The sequence below is a fragment of the Anthonomus grandis genome, chromosome 6 (genome assembly GCF_022605725.1).
Source record: "Anthonomus grandis grandis chromosome 6, icAntGran1.3, whole genome shotgun sequence".
NCBI classification, from domain to species: domain Eukaryota; kingdom Metazoa; phylum Arthropoda; class Insecta; order Coleoptera; family Curculionidae; genus Anthonomus; species Anthonomus grandis.
This window is the reverse complement of record NC_065551.1, coordinates 1,316,993-1,337,483: the sequence shown is the minus strand read 5'-3', so window position 1 is coordinate 1,337,483 and position 20,491 is coordinate 1,316,993. Positions and strand designations below refer to the sequence as shown.

The window sequence follows — 20,491 nt, the reverse complement described above, 5'->3', positions numbered from 1 at the left end:
AGCTACGTTCTTCTCATTTATCTTTATTTTTGGTTTTTTATCTATTATAGTCGCGTTTTAGATAAATTATTGTAATTTTCATCATGACTTCGCTAAGAAGGGTCTGCATTAACGATCCGAATTGTTTTTGTTATATTTGTGGTGAATATGTTTTTCAAAAATTTCGATTGAATATGTCAGACTTTGTGAAACGAGCGTATTTAGAGTGTTTTGGTTTTCCTTTGGAAACAGATAACAAGTGCTGGGTGCCCAATATTGTGTGCAAAATTTGTGTTGAAGAATTAAGTTAATGGGCCACTAAGAAGAGACTCTCTTTTAAATTCCAATCTCCAATGATTTGGCGTGAACCTTTAAATCATCACGATGACTGCTATTTTTGCGTTGTTAATATAAAAGGAATCAACAAGACGAATCGCTCCAAATGGACTTACCCCACATCAACATCAGCTGTGAGGCCTGTAAGGAGCTCAAAAGATACATCTTTACCATTACCATCTACATCTACAGAAAGTTCTGATGAATTGAATGAACTGAGTAGCATGAGCGATGACGAGTTTGTTCCAGAAAATCTCTTTGAACCAAACCCATTCGATCAAAGTGCACTTGATGATTTAATTAGAGACCTTGGACTATCCAAAACTTCGTCTGAATTATTGGCCTCCAGATTAAAAGAGAGAAATCTTTTAACTAAAGAAACTAAAGTTTCTTATTACCGCACTCGAGAAAAAGACTTACTTCCCTTTTTCGCTGAGGAGGATAATTTTGTATTTTGTACTAATATTTCTGGTTTAATGACTGCCATGAGCTTGCAGAAATATGAACCAATCGATTGGCGTTTATTTATTGACTCGTCAAAACGGAGTTTGAAGTGTGTACTATTGCACAACGGAAATAAACTAGGCTCCATACCAATAGCACATTCAACTAAAGTTAAGGAAGAATACCCCACAATAGCACTAGTCATGAACAAAATCAAATATAACGATCATAAATGGGTGATTTGCGTTGATCTTAAGATGGTGAACTTTCTTTTAGGACAACAAGGAGGCTACACTAAATATCCTTGTTTTATGTGTTTATGGGATAGTAGAGCAAAATCAGAACATTGGTCAAGAAAAGAATGGCCCTCTAGGGAAGCACTACTTCCAGGTAGTCTTAATGTTATAAATGAACCTCTAGTGCCACGAGATCGTATCATATTGCCACCCCTGCACATTAAACTAGGTTTAATGAAGCAATATGTTAAGGCATTAAATAAAGATGGTGAATGCATATATATTTCAAGGAAATTTCCAAGTCTAAGTTCAGAAAAACTCAAGGCAGGTATATTTGATGGTCCACAAATTCGCAAGTTGGTAAACGATCCTAATTTCACCAGCTCAATGTCAGAAATTGAGAAGAATGCATGGGATTCCTTTGTTTGGGTTATCCAAAATTTCTTAGGTAATAGGAAGTGTGATGATTACATTGCGCACGTCGAAGAGATGTTGTCACACTTCCAGCGACTTGGATGTAACATGAGCATCAAAGTGCACTTCCTACACAACCATTTACACCATTTTCCTGAAAATCTCGGTGACATGAGTGAAGAACAGTGTGAACGATTCCACCAAGATCTTCGAACCATGGAGGAACGATTTCAGGGTCGCTGGGATGCACATATGTTGGCCGATTTTTGCTGGAGTATTCAGAGTAGCAGTTCATTCAAAACTAGTAGAAAATCATATAAAAGAAAATTCCTGAGTGTATAGTTCTTGTAATTAAAAATGTTTGTACGTTGAGTGTATTTTTAATTCCCAAAAAATACTCCCTCCTTTTAACTCAAAAACTAGAGCTGACACATATAAACTGATGACATTATTTAATATCAGCATTAAAAATAAGCCTAGAATCATAAAAATATTCCATGCAACATACATGCTGTTGGGCGGTGTTATTTAAGGTAAGGTGGGACAACTGCGAACGAAAAATTTTATAGTTAAGTTTTATTTTACTACGAAAATTGCCTCATTTAAGTTAAGATGATAACTTTTGTCGTATAATTGTAATTATTAACCAATCAATTGGTAAAAATTACAATATCTACCAAATTTGTATGTACATATTTTTTTACAAGTACATGTTACGCACTTGCCCCACTGATCTGGGGCAAGAGCAGAATGTGCCTTTAATTTTGCTAATAATATTAAGTGTTTTATACGGGGCTAGTGCAGAAATCCTACACATATGTAATTTTTTTTCCATACGCTTAACTTTACCTAAATATTTTTTAGAAAATGTTACGAAATTTTTTTAGAAGGGTCAAAACAATTTCAAATATTTTTAGTGAAAAATTATTTATTTAATGTAAAAAACATGAGTAAAATTAATGAATCGTGTTATTGTTTAACAAAAATAATCAAATAATCAAAAAAAAAATACTTATGCTATGCTTCAAAAATATACTTTTCGTAATCGGCCGTTATTGTTATTTTTGGAACAGGTAATTTTTTTTCTATGTCCGACAGTAGTATGGTGCAGACATCGTTGGGCTTCAAAATAAAATTACACTTATTTGTAAGTCTTTTTAAGCCTGTTACTTCTGCCTCGTCATCGTTAATCAGTTGTTTTACTAACACAAAATCCCCAATTTGTATTTTGGTATATGCAAGTTCGTCAGGAGGTTCGTTTTTATCAAACTCATCCAAATCAATATTGCTTAGCTCGTCAAATTCAACAATTCTATTTTTGCATGTAAGTTCGTCAGTAGATTCGTTTTTATCAAACTCATCCAAATCACTTTTGCTTAGCTCATCAAATTCAAAAATTCTATTTTCGCTTGAATCACTGTGCCAAGAACTATTGTCATCTTCAGAACTACTTTCAGTTTTTCTTTTATTATTTTTTTTATGTTTTTTTGTTTTATTTTCTGGTTTGCTTTTTTTTGGTGTTTTTGAACTTAAAATGTTGTCAACATCGGCTCTTGTTATTACCTCTGCCCCTAAGCATACATGTTTTCTTTTCTTCGAATCGAAGTTATGTTCATGTTTGGTTGACCTCAATAACAACTCTTCAGATGAAACATCCGGGATCTTGTGTGTGTTGTGAGTTTAAAGTTGGCTGTTCTTCATCGGTGATTGAATTTTCATGATTTTTTGCTGATGTGCTAGGCATAGTTAAGTCAGGATCATCAAATCTTACGGGTTTTTTGACAACGCTGGAAAACTATTGGATCAAATGAATCTTGCTGAATAACATTCCTATTTACCGGAACTATTCCCGCTTTAGTAAAACCACTCACTCATATTTCGGGCCTGGTTTCTTCCCATATTTCCCCTATCATTTTCGAAAACATACTTTTCGTTACAGCAGTCCCCTCATTTTTTCTCTGCCATTCAACAAGTTTAGTATCCCAACGGGTCTTAAGTGATTTAAATACACACAAATCTAAGGGCTGGAGTAGGTGACTGGTGTGAGGCGGAAGTTTAAGTATCGTATTATGGTTTTTAATAGCTATATTTATGACATCTGGTCCAACATGACATAAATCCGTCCGTCATAAATTACTAATACTGGTCGTTCTGGACCAATAACCTTTAGAAAACTGTTTTTCAAAAAGTTTTTAAATACAGTTGTCTCCATCCACCCTTTAGGAGTAGCAGCGTAAGTAGTATCTAAAAACTCCGTACCCCGTGGAGCAGTCCACTGCTCCCAAACATGTTTACCTTTAAAGATAATAAGTGGAGGCGCTTTTTCACCACTTGCGCTGCAGCACATTTGAACAGTTGTATTTTGTTTTCCAGGCCCACTAATGGTTTTTGTCGATGGAGCTCCCGACAATCTGTCCGACAATTTTTGTTTTTGAAGGATCTGTACAAAAACTGCTTTCATCCAAGTTCCAAATCTGTGATGGGCGCTGTTGCAAACCAAGCTCATTTATTGTTTTTTCAAGTAAATCAAAATAGTCGTAGATTAGGAATTGGTCAAGATTTTTTTTTTTGGTAAATTCAACACTCTGGGGTTTTTTAATAGAGAGGTTATGCCTACGCTTGAAATTAAAAAACCAGTCTTCTCCTGGTTTACCATCTTTAAACTGTATTTTAATGTTATTTTCTTTGACGAAATCTGCTACAAGCTGCAACACTTCTTTCCTAGATAGGCCAAAACCCCATTTTTCCATGGTGCGAAGACCATTTGCAAGTTTTTCTTCTTCATGTTGAGGAATGTCTTGAGTTCTTCCATAGCTGGAACTTTTTTGTCCTCTTCTGCCTTTAAGATGATCATGAAGAGTACTTCTTGGAATTTTGTACACTTTGGTAGCTCGGTATAAAGTTATTTGGCCTGATTTTATTGCCGACAATGCAATTTTGAAACTCTCTTTCGTATATCCTTTGCCTCTGTTACTTTTCCTTTTGGAATGTAATTTCTCAGCATAGTGGAACTAAAATTAAAAAGAAAGGTATGTGAAACTTGGGGCAAGTGCGTAACTATGTGTCGCTCTTACCCCACATTTTTATCCGCACTAGCCCCGATTTTAAAAATGCTTGGGGCAAGAGCGGTATATCAAAAAAAACTGTCAAAAAAGTAATTATTTAAAAAAATATTTTGTTGAATATAAACTATTGTATATAGCATACTTACTTACCAGAAATAATATAATAATATTAACGGATTCGGTAAATATAAATGGATTAATTTTCGCCCGTGATCTTGCTCGAGAAGTTGCAAAACACATGTAACACTCGCACACCTATAACATCAGTGAAACAGAATAAATCAGCTCGCTGTTGTTTAAGATTGACGTCACAATTAAAGATATCAAATAATAGATGGCAGCACATCTTTCAAAAGTAATAGGTTTTTAGGGTCAACTTCTGCACTTGCCCCGGTAACGCACTTGCCCCACCTTACCTTAAATAAAAAAAAGTTAATTTTTTGCATCCTCGTTGGTCCTTATACCATGTCTGCAATCAATGTAAACATTGAGACCAACAAAGGATAAAAATGAAGACTTATTAAGTTGGTCTCGTATTAATTAACATTAATATAATCTATTAAATTAATTTTAAAATAAAAAACTTAATAGACAATGATACATAAGAAAATAATAATATGTATTTCAAAAAAACTTTAAATAAAAAAAGTCAATTTTTTGCATCCCTGTTTGTCTCTGTAATGCCTATTTCGCGTTAAGTAATCCCTGTAAATATTGTGACCAACGAGGGATAAAGATAAAGACTTATTAAGATGATCTCGAATTAATTAAATTAAATGAATTTTATAATACTAAACTTAGTAAACAATTTTTCACAATAATAACATTTAAAAAAGAAGTCTAATTATTCAAATAAAAACACTAAATTTTTTGCATCCTCGTTGGTTCTTGTAAGATGTTTGATATGACGTACAGCGGGTTGCCTATGCCGTGCTTGCAATCTATTTAAATAGTGTGCCCAATGAGGGATAAAAATGAGACCTATTAAAATATTGTCCGATTAATTAAAATAAAATATAATTTAACTTAACTTAGTGGACACACTTTCATGATATACAGGGTGTCAATTTGAAAACTTCCCACCTCTATTATCTCGAAATGGGAAGGAAAGTTCACTAAATACTATTTTAAATTTCGGATCATATCATCGAACTGTATTGAGACGAATTCCATTGCAAACGAAAATAAACAAAAAAGAAAAAAAATTAAATGTTTATCTTTCATGACCAAAAGAATTTGTCGGATTGATAAACACTTTCAGTGAGAAATGCACCGGTTCGCTTTATGGTCAAACACGTTCCAATAGAAATCATAGCTTCAACGTATTTAAAACACTTACAGGAATAATGTTTAATAATAAGTAATTTAACAATGTTTAAATAACCCTAACTTGGCAACGCAGCACTCAAATTTAAAAAATAAGGTGCCAAAATGTAGAGAATAAAAAGTTCTTTCAAATGAGGTATCACTCAACCCCTATTGCCATTTAAGATTTTTGAGAGGGAGGTTCTGGGGGGTAGGGGGTTGAAAGAGGCGAAGTGATTTCTGCATAAAAATTGTTCCCCCTCGATAATAAAATCGACGTGTCCTAGCGATTTTATAAAAACCTAACCCGTTTCGAGATAATAGGGGTGGGAAGTTTTCAAATTGACACCCTGTATATAATATTATTAGAAAAAACCTGTTAATAATGACATAAAAAGTCAAGTTGTTGCAGTATCGTTGGTTCCTGTAATAGGTCTGATGCGACGTATAGCGGGTTGCCTAGGTCGCGTTAGGTAATCCATCTAAATAATGTGACCAACAAGGGTTAAAGGTGAAGACTTATTATCGGTACCATCATACCGGATTAATTATTTACTTAATTTATTATTTGAAAATAATACTAAATTATTTAAATTTAAAAAAAAATCAATTTTTTGTATCCTCATTGGTCTCTCTAATAGGCCTGGTACGATGTATAGAGAGGGTTGCCTATGCTGTGACGTAATCAATATATGTATATAGTATGACCAACAAGAGATAAAGATGAGGACTTTTTATGATGGTGTCTAATTAAAATAAATATGATTGCTCTACATTAATTTTTAAATTAGTAGCCAAATTTTTATGTAACTTAAGAAAATAATACTATTTCAAAAACCTTTTAATTAGTCATTTAAAATTTTTTTGCATCCTCGTTGGTCCTTGTAATACCTCTGATGTAACGTATAGAGGATTGCCTATGACGCGTGACACATGGGCTTGGGATATTTAAAAAAATATATATATGTTTTCCTAAAAATAAATACAACATAAGTTTGTAAGAACAATGACGTTTATTTCAAGTTGTTAGGGTCATAGACGCCGACGCGACGCGACGGTGTATTGTAGAGCGCTCGCTAGCCAGCCAGCCACAGCCTAGTGCCCAGGCGTTATTTTGACAGGGTGGTTTTGTTTGTTGACATTTTGACTTTTAACTTTTATTATTGACGTATTTTGCTTGTTGACTAATTACAATGGAGCAGGGATTTGTTCGTGGTCAGTCAGACAACTTACCCATTATATAAAGGTAAATAGTTTAAAACTATAAATTCTATTCAAAAATAATTAAAAATAAACTTTTACTTTGACACCCTGTTTTTCAAAAACTAAGCATTTTTCTTAGACAAGGAAAATGAGTGGACCTGTAATCACGCACCTGAAACGAGCTGCTTGCCACCAAATCTGCAAAAATGTCATCTGGCAATTATTTTTCCTACGAAATTTAAATCAAAACACTGAACACCCCACTTTGATGTAATATCCGAAAAGTATAGATTTAACCAAAAATTTTACTTAAAAAAACCAAGAATCTCTTAAAATACACTCAAAATCAAATAAGCGTGTCAACATAATGCAAGAAAAATTCGGCTCACTTCGTTAACATTGTAAATATAGGCTAATACCGGTCCAACCATTTTCCTTGTCTAAGGCGTTTTTCGACGTAGAACATATGTACATATGAACTTATTAAAATACAATACAATATTTATAGCAGGTATGTGGAGCAGACATTTTGAAAAACACAAACAACAGCAAAAACATGCATAATAATATTAACAAAGCAGCGTGCGCGGTCAACATGCTAGCGTCGGTCGTCGCGTCCACTTGGGCGCCTGTGACGTATCATCCCGGCCGCGCTGGTACAAGGAAAAAATTAAACATGGCGTATTTATTCGAACTTTGAAAATTAATTGTGAAGTAACTATAAATGCTAGAGAACTGAAATAAATTGCTAAATTTAAGTTTGAGCCTGCTCTTTTTTACTAAAAAATAATCGAATTGTCGTTTCCAAGCTCATTTAATGTAGTTAACCCTTTCATCCCGGCTAACGCATATGTGCGTTACTTACTGACTTGCCAACAGGACGGCTGACGCATATGTGCGTCAGGTATTTAAACTGCCCCCTCCAACTGTGTTTTATGACGTAATATAATGATTCTAAAAAAGCATTTCTGACAGCCGGTTGACGCTTTGTCGCGTATTTGCGTCAGCCGGCTGTACGGGATGTTGTTTTATAAGGCACGTGTCGCGTGGTTGTGGTGTCGTGTAGTTGGTTTGTTGTTGTCGCGAGTTCAACACGCGTGGTGCGGTCTGGATGTTTACGTATAGTTTAGTGTTCATTAAAAGTAAAACTAATAATTAAAGTGACAATGAGTAGTGACAATGATCAGCCAACATGTTCAAAAAGAGCAAAGAGAAGCAGAAATAATTCTTCTTGCTGCGGACTTACATAGATTGATAAAATTTTTGCTGTTTTGGGGGATGACAATCCGTTCATAGATACCGAGGACGATATTGAGGAGGAGGAGGACCCTTTCCAGGATAGTGGGAGTGAGTATTTACCCAGCGAAGAAAGTGATAGCGAGCTTGAGCTGTTGGATAACGATAAAGAGGTTATAAGTGATTCTGAAAATACTGTATCTGACGAACATGATGATAGCCATGGATCTTGTGGAAAGGAGTGCAGCAATTTAGATATAAATTGGAAAGATACTGGAAATTTTTTATTTATACCCACCAAGTTTCAATTTAGTAATGACAAATCAGGATTGTTAAATGAATTTCCTGAAAATGCTTCAGAGGTAGATTTTTTTTTTGGCCCTTTTAACCCAAGATATGGCAAATATGATTGTTGAAGAAACAAATATCTATTTGTTTAGGCTGAAGACCAAAATATAAAAGGCTGGAAACAAATGACCATAGATCAGTTTTATGTTTTTATTGCCTTGAGCATGCTGATGTCATGCAATAAGAAAACAGATGTAAAACAGTACTGGTCGACCGATCCACTTTTATACTCTCCAATTTTTGGGCAGATTATGCCAAGAGATAGGTATTTCAATATTCTTAGAGCTTTACATTTTGCAAATAACGCGTATGCTCCTCCTCGTGTAAACTCTTTGTATAAAATTAAACATTTCCTAAATACTATGAAACAAAATTTTAAAGATCAGTTTTACCCCTTTGAGAATTTAGTCATCGATGAGAGTATGGTTTTATTTAAAGGACGATTACACATTAAACAATATATTAGAACTAAAAGGCATCGTTTTGGAATCAAACTCTTTGTGCTATGCGATAGCGAGACTGGAATTATTTTGGACTTTATAGTTTACGTGGGTGCAGAAACGAAAATCGAAAAAAGGGACTTGGAGTTTCTGGTTCAGTGGTGGCTTCACTTTTACAACCTTATCTAAATAAAGGCCACTCACTCTTTACGGATAATTATTATAGTAGTCCTGCACTTTCTACATTTCTTTTGGAAAACAAAACTAATTCTTGTGGAACCGTACGTCCTGGAAGAAAAGTAATGCCAGATCTTTCTAAAAAACTTAAGGAAAACTTAACTACTTCATTATAAACTGTTTACACAATTACAAATAATTTAGATATTAATGTAAGCTTTAAAAACATAAATGTAACTTGATTTCTTTTAGATAAATAATAAATATCAAAAAAAGAAAAATATAATTGCGACGCCCATGTGCGTCATCCGTCTCCCAGGCATGCTATTTTTTGCCGTCCATGCGGCATAACAATACATGTTCGTACCGTATTGAAAGGGTTAATATGACCAACGAGGGATAAATATGAAGACTTATTAAGATGCCTTTGGTGCCGGATTAGTTAAAATAAATATAAATTAATTTTGTATTATTTAATTTTTACCTAATTAAAAGGTATAAGAAAATAATGATATTTATAAAATCCATTAAATAAATAAAAAGTCAATTTTTTGCATCCTCGTTGGTCTCTGTAAAATGTCCGATATGACCTATAAGCGGGTTGCCTATGTTGGGCTACGCAATCAAATTAGATAGGGTGACCAACGAGGATTAAAGATAAAGACTTATTAAATTAGTCTCGCATTTTTGAAATCCTGAAATAAAATAGACAATTTTTCACGATAATAAGATAATAATATTAAAAAAAAAATATTATTAAAATTAAACGAGTCAATTTTTTACATCCTCGTTGGTTCATCCAAGAATTGGATGCATAGCAATGTTGCCTATATCGGGCTACCAATTGAAATAGTGTGACTAACGAAAGTTAAAGATGAAGACTTATTGGGACGGTCTTGGATTAATTAAATTAAATAAAATAAATTTTTTAAATGCGTAACTTTTCATAAAACATCAGAAAATAATAATATTAAGAAAAAAAATGGAGAAAAACTTTATTTTATTTCTTACTGATTTTATACTTTAAAAAAAGTGCCAAAGTTTCGAGCTTTATTTAGGCAATCTTCAGAGCTACTTTTGTTTAAAAAACCAGTTTTATTTGAAGTCGAAACCTACGACATTTTCTCCCCATTTCACACTACTAAGGACAATTAATCAAAAAAACGCCTTCGATTTATTCAAATAAAAATAGTCAATTTTTTGCGTCCTCGTTGGTCATCATGAGATAATGGTTGCGTTTCAATTTATACCGTTTTAATATAATAAAGGGTTCCACCAATGAGGATAAAAAATTAAGACTTTCTGTTTAAAGTTGAATATCAATTTTCTTAAAAGAAAATAAATTATATGAATTATAATTATATTAATAATTAAATAACTTACCCGGCATTGTAAAACAGAAGAACTTGAGCAGTGATTTCTTCAATATCAAAAGTCCTGGAAAGATCATTTAATTTGGTGAAAACGTCCTTATCATCAGTCACTTTGCCTTTGTTTTTTAACTGAATCATCATATGAATAAAGTCCTTTCTAAAAAACATAACAAATAAATAGCTTTCTCTATTTCTCTCTCTCTCTCTCTTTCTCTTTCTCTTAACAGAAACAGAATAAGAAGAACAGGTACCTATAAATTCTATTTTTCTCCCTATAATTAATGTTCTCTTCTACCATATTCTTAAAAAAATTCTCGGAGACGTGTAAATTGGTCCGTACCCTTCTATGCCCTAAAGTTCTTAAAAACATCATGTAAAGACTTTTAGGTTTCGCCGGTGACTGGTTCATGTTTTTCCCATGCATCACGAATTCGGAATTCGGATCCTCCATGGCGTTACAGTCGATACCAAAACCGGCACTTGCTAGAAAACAAACATAATTAATTACCAATAGGACACAATATTGTTGGTTTCTTCTTTACCAACTATTTCGATGGTGAATCTGTCCAGAATCTCCTTAATGTCGATCGGTTCGTTTTTACTGGAATACTTCTGGATCATGTTGTTCAGACCGGCAGATTTTTCCACGATTGTTTCATACATCATTTTTATTTTACCGGTTGTGAATGTCGGAGTGAGATGCTTTCTGGTCGATTTCCATTTCTCTCCTATACATATTATATATCAGTCGCATCCTTAGTAGATTTTCATAACATCAACAAGTCACACAAATAATTGCTGATTTTATTAATTCATTTAAGTATAACAGTTAAAGCGAAGTTTCTGTATAAAACTACCATTATTATAAAACAACTTTTAAACGCTCATTTTGGTGATTTACGAGATTCACCTTCACTTATTCAAGATTTACAATAAATTAGGCAATCAAATCCTTTAATATTCCTTAGTCGCTTAGAAGTCTTTAATTCATGTTATAATTCAAACGTTTGCAAATCAAAAATAAGCACCGATTACTTTAGTAGAATCTATGTTATTAAATACATTATTAATATTAACTGGTTTAGAACCTCGTAGTGCACATACAGGGTGTTTCAGAACTATGGGATCAAACTTCTAGGGGTTGTTCAGTGCAACAGTAGAATTCATTTGAGTATAGGAACCCATGTCCGGAAATGTGTCACTACTACACTCTACGGTCCTAAGACGCGTTTAAATTTAGAAAAAATATGAATTATCTAAATAGGATCTGATGCATTTATTTTTACCTTTTGTACCTTTTGTGATGGTATCATCACAACAATTATTGTTCAAAATGTCTTCCTCCAATCTCAATACACCGATTTAAACGCCGCACATGATTTCGGCGGACTACACTAAAAATTTGATCCTCGTTTTGAATGATTTCAAATGCTGCTGTTATTCGTCTAATTAAGTCTAGCTCTGATTCTACTGGAGTTTCGTAGACTAAAGACTTTACATGTCCCCACAAGAAACTGAGCGACGTTAAATCAGGTGACCTAGGAGGCCAAGAAACTACTCTACCTCTGGCAATCCAACGGTGCCCAAATCGCTGAGCCAAATATTCGCGTACTTGTACAGCAAAGTGAGCCGGCGCTCCATCATGCTGAAACCACATTTGCTGTCTAACGTTTAGTGGAACATTTTTAAGGAGTTCTGGGAGAACTTCTTCCAAGAAACGCAGATAAATAGGTCCTGTTAACCGTTCCGGTAGAAGGTATGGCCCAATTAAATAATCATCAACAATGCCTGCCCATACGTTGACAGACCAACGATTCTGATGTTTTCTTGGAAAAATTGCATAAGGATTTTCTTCATCCCAAACATGGCTATTCCTACTATTACAAATACCGTCTCTTGTGAAAGAGGCTTCATCGGTCCACAAAGCATATCGTAAAATATTTGGTTGTGCAATGATGTGATTCAGAAGCCATCGACAAAATTGAACTCTAGGATGATAATCGGCTGCAGTCATACCTTGAACTTTCTGGAAGTGGTAAGAATGGAGTTGTTGCTCGTGTAGTACCCGCCAGATAGAAGCGTTACTCGTATTCATTCTTCGTTCTTTTATCAGAACGTGAGGGGCTTAAAAACTAAACTAAAGGGATTTCTCTGTGCGGCCCAAGCAGAAGACTACCACATTCTTGCCCTAACTGAAACTTGGCTGGATCCTACAGTCAACGACGGTGAATTCCTTAGCTCCAATTACTGTGTGTATAGAACGGACCGCAACACTAGTAACAGTTCAAAAAGTAGAGGCGGGGGTGTGCTCCTAGCAGTGAGCAACACCCTAAAATCCCATCGTTTGCCAACTGCTGACAATTCACTTGAAGAAATCTGGATCTCTGTGCGTCTTGGTGATGGCGAGGATTATTGCATTGGCTGCATTTATGTTCCATGGATCTATCGGTGTATGCAGCGCATTGTGCCTCTGTTACCAAAGCTTGCGAGAGCTTTAATAATGTTCTTATTGTTGGTGACTTTAACCTTTCTAATATTTCATGGTTACCTAGTGATGATCATTATGGCTTAACCCCAAATAATGTTACATCTGATAAAGAAAATCTTTTATGTGACACATTCACTTTTCTAGGTTTAATGCAGCTCAATGCAGTGGTTAATGATCATGGAACAATTCTTGACCTTTGCTTTACAACTTTTCATTCCACTTTAACAACTAAATGTAATGGTTTAGTCGGGTCAGATCCTTACCATCCTGCTCTTGAGCTGCAACTACCCAATAGTAAGTCCAATTACCTGGAACTACCTATAACATATTTTTACAACTTTAATCAAGCAGATTTTGTGTCTATAAATAACTACTTTTCTACATACAACTGGATGTCAATAATTGTTAACGATAACTTAAATACCACTGTTGCAAACTTCTATTCTGTTGTTTATGATTGTTTGAATCTGTTTGTGCCAATAAAAAACACTCTCCCAAGAAACATTATCCACCATGGTTTTCTAGAGAACTAAAAAGTCTAGTTATTCAGAAAAAAATAGCACATAGAAGGTACAGACAGTCAGGATCAAATACTGATTACTTAAGTTTTAGTGTTCTGCGCTCAGAATGCCGTTCATTATCTAGTGAATGCTACAGACATTACATTGAAAGAGCCGAAAATGCAATAGAGAACGATAGCAAGACCTTTTGGAAATTTGTAAGACTTCAGTCCAATCAAAGCGATTCTACCGTCCAATCAAAGCGATTCTATGTTCCTTCATGATCTCAGGGCCGATACTGGTATTTCTATTGCAAATCTCTTTGCCACCCACTTTTTATCTGTATTTAACAAGAATACTAACCCTTCTAATGCCTCTGACGGTCTCGATTCCTCATGTAAATTTAACCATATCAACCACGTGTTCCTTAGTGCTACTACAATTGAAACAGCATTAGCTAAACTGGACAGCAGAAAGGGAGCGGGTCCCGATGGAATTCCAAACAGGCTTTTGAAAGAATGCAGCCATTCCCTTTTCCTTCCACTTTTTCATATTTTCAATTTATCCCTAACTTCTGGAACTTTTCCAGAGAACTGGAAGCTATCTCATGTATGTCCTATTTATAAATCTGGGAATAAGAGTGACATAACTAACTATCGTCCCATTAGTATCCTCTCTGCAATTCCTAAGCTGTTCGAGCACTGTGTAGAGGTGGTTCTATCTGGCACATTTCAGGGAATAATTGGAGATCAGCAGCATGGATTCACCAGAGGTCGTTCTGTGGATATAAACTTGTTTGTTTTTAGCAACTATATCTTCAAATCTTTTGCCGACGGTAATGAAACACATGCGATATACACGGACTTTAGTAAGGCCTTCGATAGGGTCAACCATAATATTCTTATCTCTCATATTTCAGATCTCGGCATTAGCGGATCTCTTTTACTTTGGATCAAGTCTTATCTGATGGATAGAGAGCAGCGTGTTAAAATTGGTGGTTTTTTGTCCAACCCATTTTTGACAACTTCAGGGGTCCCTCAGGGCTCCCATTTGGGACCATTGTTATTCAGTCTCTTTATCAATCACCTCGGCTCCCTACTGGAGTCTGAGTTTTTGCTCTTCGCTGATGATTTGAAAATTTTTCGGCGGATTTCCTCCTCTCAGGATCAGTTGGTGCTTCAGAGAGATATAAACAGAGTGTTTTCCTGGTGTAAGTCGAATGAAATGTCATTGAATGTTAAGAAATGTGGGTTTATGAGGTTTACTCGTTTAAGGGTCTCCCCTCCTTGTCAATATGTTATTGATGGTATCCCCTTGAAGGAGCTTGACTCAGTTAAGGATTTGGGTGTCTTTCTGGACCCGAGTCTTACTTTCTCCCACCACTTCGAAAATACTGTAAATAGAGCTAATAAACTGCTTGGTTTTATCAAAAGATCTTGCAAAGACTTTACTAATGTGTCAGCATTGAAGACACTATATATTTGCCTGGTGAGATCTCTTCTCGAATTCTCCAATATTGTTTGGTCACCTCATTTTCTGATTCACATTGAGAGGCTTGAAAATATCCAGCACAAGTTTATCAGGTTTGCCAGATATACTCTTATGAAATCAGGCCTGGATCTTACCTGTTCAGAGACCATGTCCTACCTGAGCATAAACTCCTTATCAAGTAGAAGGCAGTTCTTTGATGTTTGCTTTGCGTTTAAGGTTCTGAATGGTATTGTTAGAAGTCCGGAATGTCTGTGCCTTTTCTCTTTGCATGTATCTTCTTACACAACACGAGGTCAGGCGCTTCTCCACATTCCCTTTTGCAGAACATCCTATCTACTAAACAGTCCTATAAATAGAATAGCTTCTACTGTGAATAGATTTGCAAAAGATCTTGATTTTTTCAGTACATCTTTAAATAAATTTAAGTCGTCAGCTAGGGCAACTATCTTGGGATAGTGCCCTACTCCCACTCTTTGGATTATGTTTAGCACAGTATTGTTTATTAGTATTATAGTTTTTACTTAAGACTACTGTTAATTATTAATAAGTACTTGAAATGTTATATACGTTGATGAATAAATAAATAAATAAATAAATTCATATTCTTAGCGACGTCACGTGTGCTATTTGATGGTTCATCGGCAACTCGCTGAAGCACCTCTTTTGCAAATTCGACCGTTCTTACGGTTCGAGCAACACCAGTATCATGCATCTTAATCAGCGAGCCTCCGATGAACCGCAATAAACTTTTTGTAGCCAGGATGCTATCGTTCGGGATAACGTTCATGATACAACCGCGATGCTGCTCGTGCATTGCAGTTTGTTGCTCCGTCTGCCAAATGCATATCCTCCAATTCTTGATTGGAAAGTTTTCCATTAGCAATAAATGTTTAAAAATTGTAAGCTATAAAATTTTTAAACATGACATTGAGAATTGACATTGATAAGCGTTGATTTTAAACAATTGTTGTTATGGTATCATGTACAAAAGGTAAAAATTAATGCAGCAGATCGTATTTAGGTAATTAATGTTTTTTATAAATTTTAACGCGTCTTAGGGCCGTAGTGGCGTAGTGAAGCATTTCCGGACATGGGTTACTATACTCAAATGGATTCTTCTGTTGCACTGAACAACCCCCAGAAGTTTGATCCCATAGTTCTGAAACACCCTGTATAATTCGAGATGTATTCTCGAAGGTACAATAAGTGAGTTACTATTATCATATTTTAAAAGACAATTACAACCTGTAATTCAAGTCCTGATCAAAAAGAATCAAATATAGATTTTCAGTCAAATTTACCTCTATCAAACTCACCTACTAGCTCTTTTCAAACTGTTATCAATCAATGATTAAGAAAACCTTGAACAACAACAATGTATGTAATTGCTTTTCTTTCAGTAAATCTTTGCTATGTTAATGATGCAATAAACCAATATGAATTATTAATTGATGCAGGTGCAGGAATTTCTATTTTTTAAAAGACAAAGATAACTGATCAAACAAAATCCGTATTAGTACCATTTGATGATAAAAGTGTATTTCATAAAATGTGTATTTATTATGTACGAAACCCATAAATCAGCTACCAAAAACCCACTAAGCTTCAGTGTTATTCGAGAAAGATTATGGTCTTTACAAAATCTTGAACTTAATCAGTGGTTAATAACAGTCTCAGGCATACCATTAAATAATAAAAAACAATGCTATGTTTAAATTACAACCAAGTGTAACGCATTTATTTGTACAACAAGAATTCATTTAATAGACATTGAAACGGGCAGTAATATAGGTTAAGTAAAGAACCTTTATACACATTTTCAGGTCTGTAGGTGCACTGGCTTTTGAGTTATGACCATGTTCGCAATTTTTTAGAAAAAAAAATATTTTTTCAAAAATATTTTTTTTTGCACTCTGTATATTTTTCAAAAGCCCTGAAATAGGTGTCTAATGAATTTAATTGGAGAACCTGTATACAAATTTTCAGATTTGTAGGTGCTCTGGTTTTTGAGTTATGACCATGTTCTCAATTTTTTAGAAAAAAATTTTTTTTTTCAAAAATATTTTTTTTTCTGCACTCTATATATTTCTCAAAAAACCCTGATATAGGTGTCTAATGAATTTAAATAAAGAATCCGTACATAAATTTTCAGGTCTCTGCTTGTTTTTGAGTTATGACTATTTTCTCAATTTATTAGATCCCTGTACTTTGAAATTTTGCCCATTAAATATATGAGAGTCAGTATTGTCGGCTATACGTATTTTTCTAAGAATATTAAGATAAGGATTTGTTTTGATTAGTAATAGGCTTGGTATTAAGGTACTGTCAACGATCGGCGGTACGGCCGTCCATTAATTATTTTTATGAGTCTGGGTTCATGTTGATTTTTAGTAAAGTTTATTTAGAAATAAAATAAAGGACATGACCCAATATCTTTCAAGAGATATCGAGAGAGTGGAACGAAGCCGGGAATGAATGCTTGAAGAAGCATAAAGGAACAGAAAAGGCAGTCTTTTGAGAGAACTGATGATAGATAGACCGGCTTCGGATCATTAGTTCTTTTATTTTATTCGCGACAGTACTTTATACTGACGTAATTAAGTGTGTGTTTTCATGAATTACGAGTTTTACTTATAACGAACATGTCCGCCGAAAATAATAATACTGACTCTCCGACATCAGAAGTGGGATTAACCAGTCCACAATTGACTGAAAATATCCCGACGAATCAGCCTAAAATGCAGACAAATATTCCAAGTAGTCAAGTGGAGTTGCTACTTAGAAAAATGATTGAAATGCAGAGTAAAATCGAAAATTGCAGATCCGAAAGGCTGGTGCTGTTTGGTAAAATACAAATGTTATCTGGTGACTAGTTTATCATGTGCGTTAAAAGGAGATTGGCTTATTCGTTCTAGACGTTTAGGTAAAACTTGGGCAGATATTTATCGAGAGATATTTATCGCACAGAATTTTTATCGACATTTTCAAAACCAGTTGACATTATGGACATGTTCGTTATAAGTAAAACTCGTAATTCATGAAAACACACACGTCAGTATAAAGTACCGTCGCGAATAAAATAAAAGAACTAGTGATCCGAAGCCGGTATACCTATCATCAGTTCTCTCAAAAGACTGCCTTTTCTGTTCCTTTATGTTTATTAAAACAAATTCTTATCTTAATATTCTTAGAAAAATGCGTATAGCCGACATATACAGGGTGTTTCTTAACTACAATACGAAACTATACAGGGTGAATCGTTAGGTCGTTTTATGAAAAAAAGTTCCTATGAACGTATGTCGGTTGAGTCGGTTTGAGTTGCTTTGTTTCTGAGATACAGGGCGATGAAGGTTCAAAAAAATAACGGTATTTTAAAAATACTATAACTGTCCTTAAACCGATTTGGTTGAAATTTGGTGCAGTTATTTGAAGTTATAAGACGCTTATTTAGCTGTAACTAGATTGAACTGATTGGGCCACAGCATGAAATAAAAACCAATTAATTCGATAAACAATTTCGACCTTAAAGTAAATGAGCAAAATGCCCACCTTCTGATAAAATACACGACTGCAAACGATTTGTCATTGAGTGTCTGACACGCTCAAAAATATCTGGAGTATCCCTTATGATATTGCAATTGACAATTATCTGATTCCTCAAAACATTCACATCTAGAACAGGAGTTTTATAAACAAGAGCCTTCAGATGGCCCCATAAATAGTAATCTAGGGGATTCATATCAGGACTGCGAGCCGGCCAATTTTGAGGTCCTGCACGTCCAATCCAGCAATTAGGGTAGATGACGTCGAGATGCTGACGAGCAAGAACACTGAAATGAGTTGGAGCCCCGTCGTGCATAAACCACATGTTGACTTTTACTTGTAGGGGTACTTCTAATAAAGTGGGTAAATGGTGTTGCAAGAAATCCGTGTAGGATTCACCTGTTAATCTTGCCGGTAAAAAAAATGGGCCAATTAGGTAGTCACCAATAATTCCTATCTAAACGTTCAGCGAAAATTGTTGCTGAAAATGAGTTTCTGTAATAACGTGGGGATTTTCGTCGGCCCAAAAATGATCATTGTGGAAGTTCATAATAGCATCTCTTGAAAAATTTGCCTCGTCCGTAAATAAAATATTTGGTAGGAAATTATTATTGTGTGCTATCGTATGAATCAACCACCTGCAAAACATTAATCTTGGATGAAAATCCCGAGGCAGTAGAGCTTGTACACGCTGTATGTGATATGGATGCAGGAGGTTTCTTTTTAGAACTTTCCAAACGGTTTTTGAACTGACTTCAAGCTGCAGTGCAATCTTCCTGATACTATTGGAAGGATCTTCTTCTATCGCATCAAGTATAGCTTCTTCCAGTTCAGGCGTTGTTATAGTTTCTGATCTTCCACCACCTATATTTTTATTAAAACTCCCAGTTTCACATAATCTTGCATGTAGTTTTCTAAATGTTTTTGCACATGGAATTACTCTGTTAGGATATCTGTCCTGGTAAATTCTTCGTGCTTCTTCCGCATTTCCATTTGCTAATCCATAAATAAAGTGCATGTCGGTCATTTCATGGTTAGTAAAATTATTCATGATGGAGTAATGAATCACTGCTAATTGACAGCTGAATTTTACTTACAGCAATTCTATCACTGTCAGCTAGTCTCCAAAGGAGGTACTTGAATGGACTTGCCAATTATTTGTCATAAGGAGCAATGTATTTGTTATTTTGTTGTATTTCAAAAATCTGATAATAAAAATCGTAGAAGTTGAATGTTTATTATCATAGTAAACAAGACACAAGAGACCAAAAAGTACATTGGAGGGTGAACATTTTGCTCATGTACTTTAAGGTCGAAATTGTTTATCGAATTAATTGTTTTTTTTTCATGTTGTCGTCCATGGATAATTTTTAGAATGAGTTAAAAATACTTTAAATTTTTTTTCTCAAAAACAAAGCCAGATATGAAGATAATAAGATAAGATACGAAAAAGTTGTATTTTTAGTTGCTTAAATACAAAGATAAATAAAAAGCTGCAAAACAATTAATTATTGGCCTTGTTTTTTTCTCAACAATAAGCATGTGGTGCCCACTGACACGCCACTGGACCTAATAATTTCAATCTAGTTACAGCTAAATAAGCGTCTTATAACTTCAAATAACTGCACCAAATTTCAACCAAATCTGTTAAGGATAGTTATAGTATTTTTAAAATACCGTTATTTTTTTGAACCTTCATCGCCCTGTATCTCAGAGACAAAGCAACTCCCGACATACATTCATAGGAACTTTTTTTCATAAAACGACCTAACGATTAACCCTGTATAGTTTCGAACCGTAGTTAGGTAAAAATAGAAAAAAAACTTTATTTACTTCAAAACTTATGCATGCCTCTGGAATATCTGACAGATATGAAAATTGAATATTCCCCGCATATCTGTTAAATATATGCC

General features: G+C 34.6%; 1 protein-coding gene and 1 long non-coding RNA gene across 3 annotated transcripts in view; one reads left to right on the top strand and one right to left on the bottom strand.

Moving 5' to 3' along the window:
* The window catches only part of LOC126737183 (uncharacterized), an 85,963-nt gene that overhangs the window by 13,818 nt on the left and 51,654 nt on the right, over window positions 1-20,491 (top strand). The gene's annotated exons all lie outside the window — the stretch shown is intronic.
* The window catches only part of LOC126737171 (cytochrome P450 3A19-like), a 43,535-nt gene that overhangs the window by 1,816 nt on the left and 21,228 nt on the right, over window positions 1-20,491 (bottom strand). For both annotated transcript variants that reach the window (XM_050441938.1, XM_050441937.1), the window contains exons 2-4: window positions 11,099-11,284; window positions 10,808-11,039; window positions 10,567-10,713 (exon numbers count right to left, since the gene is read on the bottom strand). In XM_050441938.1, coding sequence (XP_050297895.1) covers window positions 10,567-10,713; window positions 10,808-11,039; window positions 11,099-11,222 — 503 coding nt within the window. In that variant the 5' untranslated portion in view covers window positions 11,223-11,284. The remainder of the gene's footprint in view (window positions 1-10,566; window positions 10,714-10,807; window positions 11,040-11,098; window positions 11,285-20,491) is intronic.